This window comes from Rhagoletis pomonella, unplaced genomic scaffold (genome assembly GCF_013731165.1).
Source record: "Rhagoletis pomonella isolate Grant_MI unplaced genomic scaffold, Rhpom_1.0 Rhpom_scaffold_00003, whole genome shotgun sequence".
NCBI classification, from domain to species: domain Eukaryota; kingdom Metazoa; phylum Arthropoda; class Insecta; order Diptera; family Tephritidae; genus Rhagoletis; species Rhagoletis pomonella.
In genome coordinates, this window is record NW_023458557.1 from 96,973,640 (window position 1) to 96,988,804 (window position 15,165).

Genomic DNA, 15,165 nt, shown 5'->3' on the forward strand with positions numbered 1-15,165 from the left:
TGGCTACGCCCATTTTCCAAAAATTTATAATATTCTTATTTTTCGTCTAAAACTTATTATAAATATCAATTTTGAGTGAATTATCTTTAGTAGTTACTAAAATATCGCAGTTTTCGTATTTCTGGAAATTACCGTTATATGGGAAGTGGGCGTGGTTAAACTCCGATTTCGCCCATTTTCAATACCAACCTACCTTGGGTTAAGGGAAACCTACATACCAAATTTCGTTAAGATATCTCAATTTTTGCTCGAGTTATCGTGTACACGGACAGACGGACAGACGGACAGACGGACGGACAGACAGACATGGCTTAATCGATTTCTTTTTTCATCCTGATCATTTATGTATACATTTGTCTATATCTATCTCGATTCGTTTTGGCTGTTACAAACAACCGTTATGTGAACAAAATTAATATACCCTTGTGCACAAGTGCGCTCGGGTATAAAAAAACCGTGTGGACTGAGCAATTTTTAAAACAAATCGTAAATTCCTTTAAACGAAAAAAATATGGAATAAACAAAAAAACTTTTGTATGTTATGTTCGAAATTTCCGAAAAGATCTGAAAAGTTTTGATAACAAAAAATAAAAATAAAAAAAAAATATTTTAAGGGATTCCTAAATTTCGAGACATTTTTTAGTCCGAAAATGTCTGGAAAGTTCCAATAAAAAATCCTTGAAAAATACTTAAAACTCTCCTAATAAATCCACAAAAAAGCTCACAAACGTTGTGAAAATTCCTGTAAGGTCCGGAATAAAACAAAAAAATCATGAAGCCCTGAAAATTTCCAAAAAAAACTTGAAAAGTCCGCAATAAAATTAGAAAAGCAACGAAATGTTCTAAGGGCTCTAAAAATTCTGAAAAGCTTTAAAATTCAAGGTCCTACAAAAAAATTTAGAAATCTGCGGGAATTTAAATAATCTTGAAAAGTCCTGAGAAAGCCCGGAAACACTCAAAAGGTTCCTGGAAGGTATCCAAAAAATTCTGAAAGTAAAAGAAGTAGTGCACGCCAAACAGCTTCGGAAAGCTCTGAAAAGCACTACAAAAGTCGTATAAGCTTCCGGAAGTTCATATTTCAAAATCGGAAAATCTGGTTGAATCACAAAATATTTCCAAATGTTCGGAAAAATCTTTTAAGGCACTGAAAATATCCGAAAACACAAATGTCACGCAAAATCTCAAGAGATTCCTAAAATTCCGAAAAGCTCTGAACCAAGGCTCAAAACAAATCCGAATACATTAAAGTGATTGAAGGCCTAAAAAGTACCAAAAATCTCGAAAGTTTCGAGGGAAATCTCAAATATTTAGCTCCGATAAATTCGCAAAAGAATTTCAAGAAATTATGAAGAAATCTTTTAAAGTCGCAAAAACCCCTTTTTTTTGTTAAGTGAAGTGTTTTTCTTGCGGAAGGTGCACTTATTCATTTACTTATAGACCTATTTTGCCGCTGCAACCAATTTTAGACGTTTAACTTTGTTTCTCTTTTTGTTGTTAATTAGCATTTTTGTTAAGCAGTAAATATTGTATACCCTTTCAGCCTCGACCTGTGTGGCAATATATATTAAACTAATTACTTTTTTTTTTTTTCATTTGAGTTCTGCTTCTTCTTCTTACTATTCAAAGTTGATTTGCATATAGATATCTAATCACTCATACGCCATGTCGCTTTTCTCGTCTGACATAACGTTGTTGTGACTGCTTTCGACATGAAAATACAATTTATCAACTTCAATTAGTCACAGTTTTTGCATTTGTTCTTAGCTAAGCGACTGTCTCGACGTCACAGGAAATTGTCTTTGCTTTTAGTTAATAAATATTTGCGCATTAATTCGAATATTAATCAAATATGTTCACGCCCACAATAATTACTTGCAACTATGCTCACGTACGAGCAATAAGTGTCAGACATGTGCGCAAATGTATGTGTATGTGTGCGTCACTAGCCGCAAAGAGCACATGCAATTGCATATAAAATAATTGCCATTACGTATACGCCATGTGGTGTCACATACATTCATATGTATGTATGTACATATTTGCTTGCCAAGTACATATTGAAATAACTGCATGTTATATTTACCTGCTTGTGGAAAATTTAATTCAATTGAAATGTCATGTGGCATATTCTCTAGCAGTGCAAGTGCAAATTCATGCATGCCCTCAAACATATGTATGCATGTATTTGTCTATATTAGCAGCAGCCGCATGTAACTAATTTGGTAAATTTCATTTGTATATTTGATGACAAAGCCAATTTAACATGCCACGCATACCGAAAGTAGCAAATTGTGGAAATATGCAATGAATGTAGGGCCAGTGCATACGCATACGCACAGTATTGGGTAACTAATGAATGCTTTAGCCGTAAATGCGAACAGATGCAAGATTTGCTGCAGTCAGTAGGCAAATGCTGCTATACAACATATATACCTTCCGATTTCTCTCTGCCATTTAGATTTATGCCCATGTCTAATGCAAGCATTTACTTGCCGAATTCTTGTTTTGCAAAATCTTTGCAACAGTTCAAACTTCGTTATACTGTAACACATATCGGCCGTAATTTATAGTTGTACAACATTTGCGGCTTAGTTGCCAAAATTCAGCATTCGATTCAGATGTCTGTCGATGTTTTCCAATTCGTTGTTTTGATATTACGGCATAAGTAATGTGTCAGAATTATGCATATTTAACTCAAATTCTACACCAATATTCGTCTTTGTATTCCCATCTATTTTGCGGCTTATTTTGCTTAAATAATTGCGAAGTTAATCAAGATTTTACTGACCACAATTTGAATATGACCTCATGTACATATATGTGGTTGAGAATTACAGCACACATTACCTTACCAATAAGTAATTTGTTTGTTATTATGGTTTTGTTGTCTAAAATTATTTGCACTCGACTCGTCTTCATTGGCATATGCATATATATATTTATAGACATTTTTACATAAGTCTATGCTGTGTTCATATTCATTCAGATTTGCATATGCTGCAATGTAATCGCTTAACCAAATATCTAAAGCCGATTGGTATTTGTACCAACCTCAAGTTGAAGAGAAGTGACTGCATGCTTGCATATTGCTATTCGCATTATTCATTACTGGCTCCTCTGGTAAGAAATGGTATGCCAAACAAGTGGAATTCGAATTAGATACTTACATATATACTATATACATACATAATTTTAAGACTAACAATACATTTTCTACATACACATATGACGCTTATGTATGAAATAGGAGCTACAGAGCAAACAACTGTTGCTGGATATTTGTAGTTCTAACAAAATTTCAACCCCCGCGACAAAGCTGCAGCAGGCTTTTTTTATTACGGTTTTTGGGATTAAAAAAGAAATCATAAAAAATGATTGAACGCAATATTTCCTGCTTCTTTTGCGTATAATTGGGGATTGCAAAATAATTTGTTTTAAATAAATATAAAAATTATTTGTCTGTCTAAAAGAAGATTCGTTAAACACTTTTTCCCCTAACGCTTTTGCCATTCCAGCCCTTTCCAGCTCCAAAGTGTTTCCGACACGACAAAGCTGAAATAGGCCAAAATTCGAAGCTTCAAAGAAATTATTCGAATGATGATGATTTTGGCGACCTTTTCAATTCTTAATTTGTTGGTTTTTGCCGGCTCGAGGTGAAATTTTTTATGGAATTTTAATTAAAAACACAGGTTTTTAATTTTTCTCCAATATATTTCGGTTACACCGCGGTAACCGTCTGTATGCCGCTACAACAACAACAACCGTTGATTTTTGATTTTTTTTTTTTTGTTGTTGACAGTGCCAGTCATTTCTTCCATACGAAGAATGTTCGATGATATGAAGAAAACGAGCAGCACCTTCAACTAAAAAAAAAAGTAAATAAATTAGTCCCAGCTACTTTAAACTTGCATTTTATTATACGTAAATTAAATGGGCTACAAACCTGCATACTCAAAATCTTTCTGTGAAATCTGCATAATTAAGCGTGTTTAACGAAATATATTAAAACTTCAGCTAATACTTTTATAAGTTACCTCCAATCTTTAATTTACCAATTCAAGCAGAAAAAAAAATACCGTTATATTTCTACTTCTAAAAAATCTCTCTTACAGTGGTTTTGTTGCATTTTCTTTACTTGAAGTACTTTTACAAGTTTATAACGGGGGACATGGGGTACAGGCCGTTACTTTGAACGATTTTCGCTGCTTAGAGGATCCGTTTAGCCAACTCAATGATAAAAAGCCCTATTTAGAGAATTTTTTTTTCCAATTTTGGCCGCACTTTTGAATTTCGGCCGCATTGTGAGGCGTGCCAAAAATAAACTCATGAATGCTTTCAAGCTTTAGCACACGAAAATTTCAGTTAATTCAGCTAAATTAATTAAGCGAAACCACTTCAAAATCGCCCCTTTGCTACTCAGTATTTTTAGTTTTTTAAATTTAATATTCATTAGTTTTTTTATAAAATAAGTATATTCTATAACAAAATCCATATAAACCCGAGTTTCAAACTTTATAAAAAATTTAGAATAATTAAGTAAATTATCATCAAATTGATATGAATCGAATGGAGTCATAAATTTAATTTTTAACAATATTTTGAGTGCAGCGCCATCAAGTCGAAAATTCTCTGTAAAAAAAAAGTTGGCTAAGTCCGAGGACTGGCCTGTTACAAATAAACGGAGCTATGAGAACAACTTCAATGGTAAAGCTGCTCTGGTCGATTTTTTCAATCTATAAAATCAGATCGATGCTTTGACAAAATTTCAAATATTTGCCTTGATGTTTCATGTTTGTGCAAAACTTTTACTAAAATATGCGATTCAACTTTGCTAGGTTAGGTGAAAATCAACAAAAAAAAAAACCAAGGTTGGCCACCTCATAGAGAGCTGTTAGCACGGACCGGACCGGTAAAAATGGTTATTTTTTATTTAAAATTTTTCGATCAAAAATAATGAATTAGGTATAAATTAGGATTTTTGTTCTGTTCGCCCAAATTAAATTAAAAACAAATCCTATCAAAAATAATTTACTTTACTAATTTACAACCAAGCCTTTGCTTAAAAGTGCATCAATGCATACATACAAGTACACATACTACTTTTCCATTTTGCCTTCTTCTACTTTTTCTTAACTTCTTAACTTCCAGAACCTTGATTGCTTTGCATATAAAGTGTATACATATGATTGTACATACATATGCATACATATGTCTATTTGTGTTATAGAAAAGTTTGCACATTCAATGCTAATGATTTTCGGCTAATATCCCGAAAGTATGCCACACATTTTGGTTGAATAGCGATTTGGACAACATCAAAAGTATTTACGTAAAAATGTCATGTGTGCACACAAAGTTTTTACAAATTTGTATTTCCTTGAAATACTTGCAAGCCATTGTACATTTGTTTATATAGAAGAAAGTATGTAGAAAGATTACGCAAATATGTTTGCTAAATGGACGGCTGTTAAATAAAACAAAAGTTCGCTAGCCCACTGAGCAACTGACGGAAGGGTGCATATTTGCAAGATTTGTTGAAGTACATATATGTGTAAACATGCATACATATATCCAGTTAAACAATTTTCTGGGTATTCAGTATTTATGAGTTTAAAATGAGTCTTTCTTTCACCATAAATATGATTCTGAGACAATTTCGGACAACTTTGGTGTCATAAATTCAGAGTTGAATAAAAGTAACAAAGTTCACATAGAAGTAAAAGTTTATTAATAATCAGAATTATAAAATATATATATTTATTGCTAAAACTCAGAAAAGCGTCATATATCAGACTCTAATATGACTCTTAACTTGTACTCGTATTGACGTGCACTTCTAAGAAGAGAAATATTCCCCTTTTTTGACTCTATTTTGGGCTCATAATGAGGGCTACAACTCAGATTTTTGAGTCTTTTTCTGACCCTAAAATGAAACCGAATGTTTACAGGGTTACAGGGTTATTAGTACTCGTATATGTATAAGCAAGTAGAATAAGAAAATTCTGAGTCACCAGAGAACTCTTGTTGCTTTTGCTTGAATATCCAGACATATGTATGTATGTACATACGTAACCTTGTCAAAATCCATTTTGTTGTTAAAACTTACATATGTATGTGTTTACGTAATACTCGTACATACATACATATGTATGCACATATATAACTTTGTGTGTATATCTCTACATGTACATTTACAAACTACCGCTATTGTTTACGCAACTCTTGTAACATTTCATTCTAGCAAATGATGGAGAAATATTCACTTTTATGCATACAAAAAAGCTGCCGTATTGAGGTTGTGTTTTACTTATTTTAGTCACTTAAGCTTTCATTTGTCTTATCTGTATTCGTACTTAACTTTCCTACTTTTTTGAACACTTTCAAAATTTCTTTTCTAGCAACTTTGTTTTCACCCTTATCCATTTATCCACCTACATTTGTGGCTATTCATATACCCTCCACCATTTTCTTCTCCAACAGTTTTCTATCGCCTTGAACGCCTGATGGTATGCTAGAAATTGTAAAACTCTTAACTACTTTGTTTAACACTAACATATGCAATACAGCTAAATAAAGTCCTAACTGATGGTGCTTGGCTTGTAAGAAACGAATGTGAACACATGTTTTACAGCTATTAAGTTAATGTCATAGCAATATGTTTGTTGTGGTAGTTTACATAATGGTCGACACGTATTTGTAGACACATCTACATACTACACATATATGTATGTGAAGTCATAAGCGCGCTATAATATTATTTGGGATATTAATATCTCATTAAGCAGAGACGTGGACGGAAAATACGTTTAAGAAAAGGTTTTGTATGAAAAATTGATATCGGAAGAACGCAAAGGAATATACACATACATATATGTATGTATACTGAAGGGTTTTTCCATATTAAAGACACCGTAAATAAAGGGTATTTTGAGATTTTGGCAACCAACTAGATTTAGCTGAAGTCGTCGCACAGTGCGGCCGAATTCCAAAAGTGCGGCCAAAATTCGAGAAAACAAAGCTTCTAGATAGGCCTTTTTTGACGAAGCGAAAGAAGCGAAAACTGTTCACTGTAGCGACCTATACCTTAAGTCTTCTCTTTATATTCATTTCTAGTGTGACCTTCTCCCAAGCACAACATTACTGTAATAAAAAGCGAAAAGTTATTAACGTATTTTAGTAGTTAGAGAATAGGAAACCAAATGGATTCTACAACCGAAGGTTAGTAAAATACGTTACAAAATTTTTGAAAAAAATACTGTTATAGGAATTTTTAAGAAATAAAAATTTAAGGGTATTTTTTCGTTTATTTTTAAACAAAATTTGAGTTGTTAAATGCAACAGTAACAACACACTGTTGGATGCTGCCTTTAAATCTATTGGAGTTTACGTAAAAAGTATTAGCTATAGAATAAAATAGAACTCAGATGCTCATTTCTGCTCCTTATATATGTTTTTTTTTTTTTAACACGCTTATATTAGCTTCACCTCCATGTAAAAATTTCAATATATAAAATGCAAGTTTAACGAAGCTGGGACTTACGGTTGATTTCTGTTATTTTTTTTTAAGTAAAACTTCTTTAGCGGCGGTTGGTTAGTTGGGAGTAAATTGGCAAATTCAACGGAAATTGCACATAGTAGAGATGAGGATACCGATAAAAGTAAAGAAGAAGATAGGGAAAGAAAGATTAAAATAAAGGTAAGAGGAAAGGCTATAGAGAGAGACACAGAGCCTCAATGTGGGAACTATTGTGGGATGTTAGAGATTTTCGGGTTTCTCGGGACTTATCGATAGAATAATCGATATTTTTATCGGTTTTGTTATCGATATTTTTATCGATTTTGTAATCGATATTTTTATCTATTTTGTTAGCGATATTTTTTTATCAATTTTGTTATCGATATTTGTCGATGTTTATCGATTTTGTCATCGGTTTTGTTAATCGATATTTATCGATATTGCTATGGATATTTTTATCCATTTTGTTATCGATATTTATCGATTTTGTTATGGATATTTTTATCGATATTGTTATCAGTTTACTTATCGATATTTTCGGAAATTGTCGATATAATAATCGATTTTGTTATCGATTTTGTAATCGATATTCTTAACTATTTTGTTAACGATATCTTTTTATCGATATTTTTATGGATTTTGTTATCGGTATTTAACGATTTTGTTAACGATATTTATCGATTTTGTTATCGATATTTATCGATTTTGGTATGGATATTTTTTATCGATTTCCTTATAGATATTTTTAAAGATTTGCTTATGGATATTTTTATCGATTTTGTTATGGATATTTTTATCGATATTTTTATCGAGTTTCTAATAGATTTTGCTGCCAATATTATTAACCATTTTGCTATCGAAATTTTGCATCGATTTTTTATTGGATGTTACTATCGATTTTGTTATCGATAGAGTATAAAGTTAAAGATGAAGATAAAGGAAAAGAGAATTACATAAATGTAATTAGAACGAATAGGGGTGGAGGAGTAGGGATCTAAATAGAAAAAAGACGAAAAATAAAACCTTAACCAAAGGCAGATGTATGTACATATGTATGTACATATGAATGTATGTATGTTGGTTATGAGACAAAAACGCAATATGTATGTAACGTGAGTTTCACTTCTCCAGTGTGGCCCAGGCGCACTTACTTTTTTTTTTTTGAAGGTGTTGCTCATTTTCTTCATATCATCGAACATACTTCGTATTGAAAGAAAATAACTGGCACTGTCAATAAAAAAAATTCTCAAAAATCAACAGCAAGTTCTAGCTACTTCAAACATGCACTTTGTGACACTAAAATTGCCTGGGCTATAAAACTACATACTCAAAATCTTTCTAAGAATTCTAATTAAAAGTCGGTAATTTACCAGACGCCTTACTGGATCCTGCATTTCGAATTTTTCCGCCTATTGCGAAATCTCGAATCAATTTATAAGTATAAAAAAAATGCGTTACAAAAATTAATCGTTGCCTATTTATTATTATGAATTGTGGTGTGCTAACGCAATTTAAATAAATTGATAAATAATTTCCAACCGCAAAACCACTTTAGTATATGAATTAACTAAATACATATAAAAATAAGCACAATTATTAATGTATTAGTTAAGTAAGTATACATTTCGCATAAACCACACAAAAGGCATGAAAGTCAACCCACTATTTTACCATAGTACACATTTCAGCCATTGGAGACCATTGAACTGTGAGTTAAATAAAAATTAATATTAATCACCATGCGTTAAATATTGAATGCAAAGAGATTAAAATGGCCGCGAAAAATCTCTGCAGCCTACTTACATACATAAAGCGAACGAGTGGCGGCGAACACTTGACACAGTTTGCTGTAGGCATGGGTTTATCCTTTTATTTAGCTGCAGCGCAGTGCTTGTGTATGCGTGAGCGTGAGCGTTAGCATATGCATGTGCGTGAATACGTAAATGTTAATACAATTAATTAATTGCCAGCACTAATTCAATTCATGCCAAATGAAATGCAAACAACCCCAACGGTTGCAATTAAATAAGCGTTTATTTAAATATAAACACATGCAAACAAAAAAAAAAAAAAACACATACATAGATACATATACATATACAATATGTAGATATGTATATGCTCATTGCGCAAACAAAATTATGCAATCATTTGAGAAACTATTGAATAGCGACTAGCGTGGGCGGAGTTGAGTTATAGTTCAATAAAAGAAAATTAGCAAAAATACATAAAATTTATTTTTAAGTTTGATTAAGTGCTAATATTTAGCGATTAATTAGCAAATATTTTTGTTTGCTATGCGCTCTAATTTCTTCAGCTGGTTACTCGGCGCGCGTGTGTAATTAGCAGCGAATACAAATCACAAATACTACGTAAATAGCCCCGTTAATTAAAGAAAAATAAATCTGAGTGCTGTGCGCGTTCGCAATTTCAATGGACGTATGCAAATGCATGTTTACGTGCGCTTGTATAAGTGTGTGTGCGAGTTTGTTGTGCGATTATCAGCAGGCCACTTTGTTCGCTCCATTTGCGTCAATGTATCCTTCCGGCACAAAGTTGACTGAACATTTCAAAGGTGCCCGTTGCAGGCAGGCAGCCAGCCAGCCAGCCAGCCAACCAGTCAGCCAGCCAACTGTGTTTATTTGTTGCGTATATTTGTATGTGTGTTTGTGTATCATTTGTGGTGGTAAACAAATGAAATGCGCATTTGAAATGACCTGATACGAGCTGTACGTGCTATTGTATGCTTAAATAGTTTTACAAACGCGTATGTATGAGGCCACTGCCTCTTGCCTACTCCCTCATTTCCCTGCAACTCTCTCTTTAAAACCCATTTATGCAGGCCTTGTACGCTTTATCGCCGAAATTTCGAGCTGCAACAACTCTCTAATTGCCATTGGTTTGGTTGTGCTTAGCTTTTGCGCGCACGCCATGGCGTATACGCAACCCTGAGGCTCAGTTGAGTTGAGCGAGTTTCCCTGTCCATTTGCGTTTAGTTGCCTGCGCTTGTGTTGACTTTGGCTGGCAAACTAGCGTGCAATAACAGCAGTTGCAGTTGCATTTGTTTTTTTTTTTTCTTTACTAAATAATAGTTTGTGCAGTTGTTGTTGTTGTTGCTGATGCTGTTATTCTTAGTTGGCTTTTGTCGACGGCGCTATTTGTAGCCATTACGTTGATTTATGCGCCTGACATTGTAGCTACAACGCCTTTGCGTACAACCACTGCTACATATGTATGTATGTACATACATACAGACACACAAAAGGCAAAACTAATGAAAACACATATAAATTGTGTATATACGTACATACATACATACATACTCGTATATAAGGCACTTGCATCTAGATTTTGTTGATATTTGTCACTATAACGCTGGTGCAACCCGCTGCCTGTCTGTTTGTATTGTGAATGCAATTTCAGCCCAAACGCTGAGCGCTGTTTTCAATTTCACATTCACTAGCTTTTTTCTTATTGCGCGTGTGGTTGCTGTCGTCAACCACCATCGCCAATACACTCTCTTCAAATAGCAATTTAGTTAAGCGCTTAGTCCTGTAATTTAATTGCCCGAATGTTTTAGTTTGTTGAATGGAAAATGTTTGTTGTTGGTTGTGGTACAACATTTTAGGCTTTGCATATTTTTACCTATTAATACAGCATAATAAATAAAATGAAATGAGTTTTCAAAGTGCTTTAAATGCCTGATAAATGGAAAATGGTGGTTTCGAAAAAATTTTTTGGGAAATATTTTTTTGTTTTTTTTAAATAAAATTGAGGTTAGATATTGAATCGTTGTATGATGAGATTGAACTGGTATCAGCTGCAATCCAGGATTTATGCGCTACTAATTTATGGCAATGTGGTGAAAGTTCGACGGCGCAAAGTTGCTGTCACAACAACAAAACTGTAACACCTCACCGCCTATGTAGATATAAATGAGCAGTGGGATTCCATATCCCAATACAACCTCGCAGAAAAAACTGGTTTGACGAGAGCACCAGGTGGACGGCAATTGAATGATACCGGGAAAAAGAAGATAACACAGACTTTTTAAGAGAAAATTAAGAGAGGCAGAAATACCTGAAGAGGTTTGGCATGATGCCAGGAAGAGTGCGGTTAGAAAAAAAAAAAGTGCGCCTGGGCCACACTAGAAAAGTGAAACTTACGTTACTTATCTATTTTGTCTCAGAACACATCTGCTTTTGCTTAAGGTTATATTTTTATCTTTTTTTTTATCTAGATCCCTACCTCTACCCCTGTTCGGTTAAATAACATTCATGTTATTTTGTTTTTCCATTATCTTCATTTTTATCTTTATACTCTATCGATAACAAAATCGATAACAACGTCCAACAAAACATCGATAACAAAACCGATAGAAACATCGATAACAAAATCGATGACAAATTCGATAAAAATTTCAATAGCAACATCGGTAATTCCTTTGGTAGCAACATCGATTAGAAAATCGAAAAATACCGATAACAAAATCCATAAATATCGATTAATGTCGACAACAAAATCGATAAATATCGATAACAAAATCAATAAATATCGATAACAAAATCGATGGATGTCGATATCGGTAAATATCGATAGCAAAATCGATAAATTTCGATAACCAAATCGATAAATTTCGATAACAAACTCGATAAGTATCGATAACAAAATCGGTAAATTTTGATAACAATATCGATAGAAATTTCGATAGCACAATCGATAAAAATATCGATAACAAACCCGATAAAAATATCGATTATTTTATCGATAAGTCTCGAGAATCCCGAAAATTTCCAAAAATTCCAAAATAGTTCCCAGATTGAGTCTCTCTTTCTCTCTCCCTATCCTTTCCTCTTTAATTACCTTTATTTTAATCTTTCTTCCACTATCTTCGTCTTTACTTTTATCAGTATCCGCATCCTCCTCTTTGTCTTTACCTTTATGTTTATCATTTTCTTCATCTACATATTTTCCTTCACCTTTGCCCTTATGTACATATATGTATAAGTAAAGTGTTTAAATTTACCGTGGTCTTCATTTTTGCCTTTATCTTTACGCATCTTTGTTTTCGTTTTTATTTTTACCTTTGCCTTTATCCTTTTCTTTATCTATGTACGCAGTCACCTTTACTTTCATTCCTGTATTGGTCTTTTTCTAAGTGTTATTCTTTAATCTTTTATTAGCAAATTTTTGTTAAATTAATACCACATACATACATACAAGAAGCACTTGTTTCAGCCCCAACCATTTGCGTTGCACCATTTCCATTGCACCATTTCCGTTGCACCATTTCCGTTACACCATTTCTGTGTGCAATTTCCGTTGAATTTGCCAATTTACTCCCAACAAACCAACCGACGCTAAAGAAGCTTCACTTCAAAAATGAGGCAGCAATGAAATGGTTTTCGAATCGTGGCTTAGCCCTGCAGAGATGAAGATGAAAATCATAAATGTATACATAAAAGCGTCTTTCAAACATTCTGTAAACGTTTTTTTTTTTAGTGAAGGTGGAGATTGTTACCATCTCGGCTTGAAAAACTGTGGGTCATCCATTCATTGTAATATAAAGTCTATCGTCAAGTCTGCCTTTAATTTTTTAGCTCGTAAGTTAGACTGCGCCAAATAAAGGTTGCATTTTTTTGCGGTCCTATAAGAAAATTTCCTTGTCGGTCACGAAAAAATATGTCAAAATTTCAGGATTTTCAGTTGGCGCTCGCTAAAATAAGAATTTTTGATGAAACAATTTTTTTCCACTACATATTTTTTATAAAAATAAATATTAAATATAACCAATAAATAAAAATGCCTTGTAGCCTTTTAAATTTTAGTATAGTAAAGTGCAAGTTTGAAGTAGCTAGGGCTTACCGTTAAAGCTATCGCTCATTTTCTTCCATATGAAGAAAATCGTCGAACACACATATCGTTACCTTAATATAGAAAGGCCCTATCTAACATTTTGGTTTCTGTATGGAGTGATGAAAAAACTCCATAGGAAATGATCTCCTTTTACTGCGAATTTTTTTTTCGAAGACTGTTTTGTCGAAGAATATAATTAATTTTATGCTATATTAAATTAATTTTAAAACCAATGAGTTTTTAGTGATTACTCGGCAGACATTTCAACAGTGCTATATTTGAAAAGAAAATGAGTTAGGACCTTTGAATAGCGAAATTTTTTCAAACCTGCTTAAGTACAGTCCTTCGCAATGACGACAATGGGAATCGCGATGAAGGAGAAATTATTCTGTCTACTAGAAATTAGCTGATAGCGACTACGTTAGGTTAGTAGATACATGTAGTGAGTGGATATAACGCACTTTAGCTGGATTAAGAAAGTTTTATGAAAATGTTGCGTATACGACATGCTGAACTGAAAAGTGCATACATTACTTATCCATAATTAACCATTTAACCGGCTTAATAATCACTGGAATTTAATTAAATCTAAAAAGCCTTAATAGGCTGCAGTAATACGGTATTTAATATTTCCATAAAGTCTTATCAAAATTTGATCAATATATTTCTCATGATAAAAACATTAGAAGGTAAAATCATTCTCTCGATTCGTCGGCCATGATTTTTTTCTGACGACGTTTGCAAAGATTTTAAAATCATATAAAATTGAAAATAAAAAAACGAAATTGTTTACAATTGTTGTTGTTTGAGATTAAAAAGGAGAATGTGTGTGTGAGCTTGAGTTCGAATTTTAAAATTATATTGCTGGCAAACGGCAGACTGCCTCTCAATGATTTTACCTTGTAATGTTTTTATCATGATTTTTCTTATCCGTGCCCATTTTCTGTAACCCAAATGCTCCGCTGGGCTGCTTATTATTATATAAGCCATATGAAAATGCTACCGATTTAAACAATTTTACACTTTTCTATGTATGCATCTATGCATGCATGTAGGTATGTAGATATGCATGTATTTCAGCATATTACCACCAATTGCCATTTATTTGATGTTGAAGTAACTTCCTAGAAAATAATTGAAATATTTCATATGGTAATTATCAAAACAAAAATGAGTTGCTAGCGCACAATGGTTTTGTGGTAAACCGAATATAAACTAATTTTCCGTTTATTATTGGTCTATTATCTGTTATTGCTTAAAATTCATTGGCAGAAACAATAATATGCATGGCCTTGCTGAACTACATCCACGCATAGAAATTCATAGGTTTATACTACATACTAGGGCTCGTAAAATTATCCGACTATTCGACTAATCGGTTAACCGATTATTCGATTCGTAACCGTTCGCATGCTTATTAGTCGGTTAATGGTATTCGAATAGTCGCCCGCCTTCGATTATTCGAATAGTTGCTTTGCTTCGACTACTCGAGCATTGTAGCAAATCGAATTTCAGCAACCGAACTTTCATTGAAATTTCTTTGACAAATGAAAAAAAATTTATTTAAATATATACATACAGCACACATATGTATGTATATTCAGATACAAAATATGAGCGGACGCAAAAGGAGCTTGGTTTGGGATTTTTTCGCAAAAAACAGAGGACGAAAAGGAAGTAACATGTTCCATATGTGGTGCAGTTTTGTGCCACACCTCCTCTACATCCTCACTGAACAACCATTTAACAAAAATCCATAACAAAAATCGCGAAAATGAGAGGTAGGTATTGCT

At 33.1% G+C, this 15,165-nt stretch overlaps 2 protein-coding genes across 2 annotated transcripts in view; one reads left to right on the forward strand and one right to left on the reverse strand.

The window, feature by feature from the left end:
- LOC118735905 overlaps nucleotides 1-15,165 on the forward strand; it is a gene marked incomplete at its 3' end in the record, with an annotated part of 539,363 nt that overhangs the window by 59,443 nt on the left and 464,755 nt on the right.
- LOC118736432 overlaps nucleotides 10,936-15,165 on the reverse strand; it is a 41,525-nt gene continuing 37,295 nt past the window's right edge. Inside the window, exon 3 of the mRNA XM_036466527.1 lies at nucleotides 10,936-11,068. Within this exon, the coding sequence (XP_036322420.1) occupies nucleotides 10,936-11,068 (133 nt within the window). The remainder of the gene's footprint in view (nucleotides 11,069-15,165) is intronic.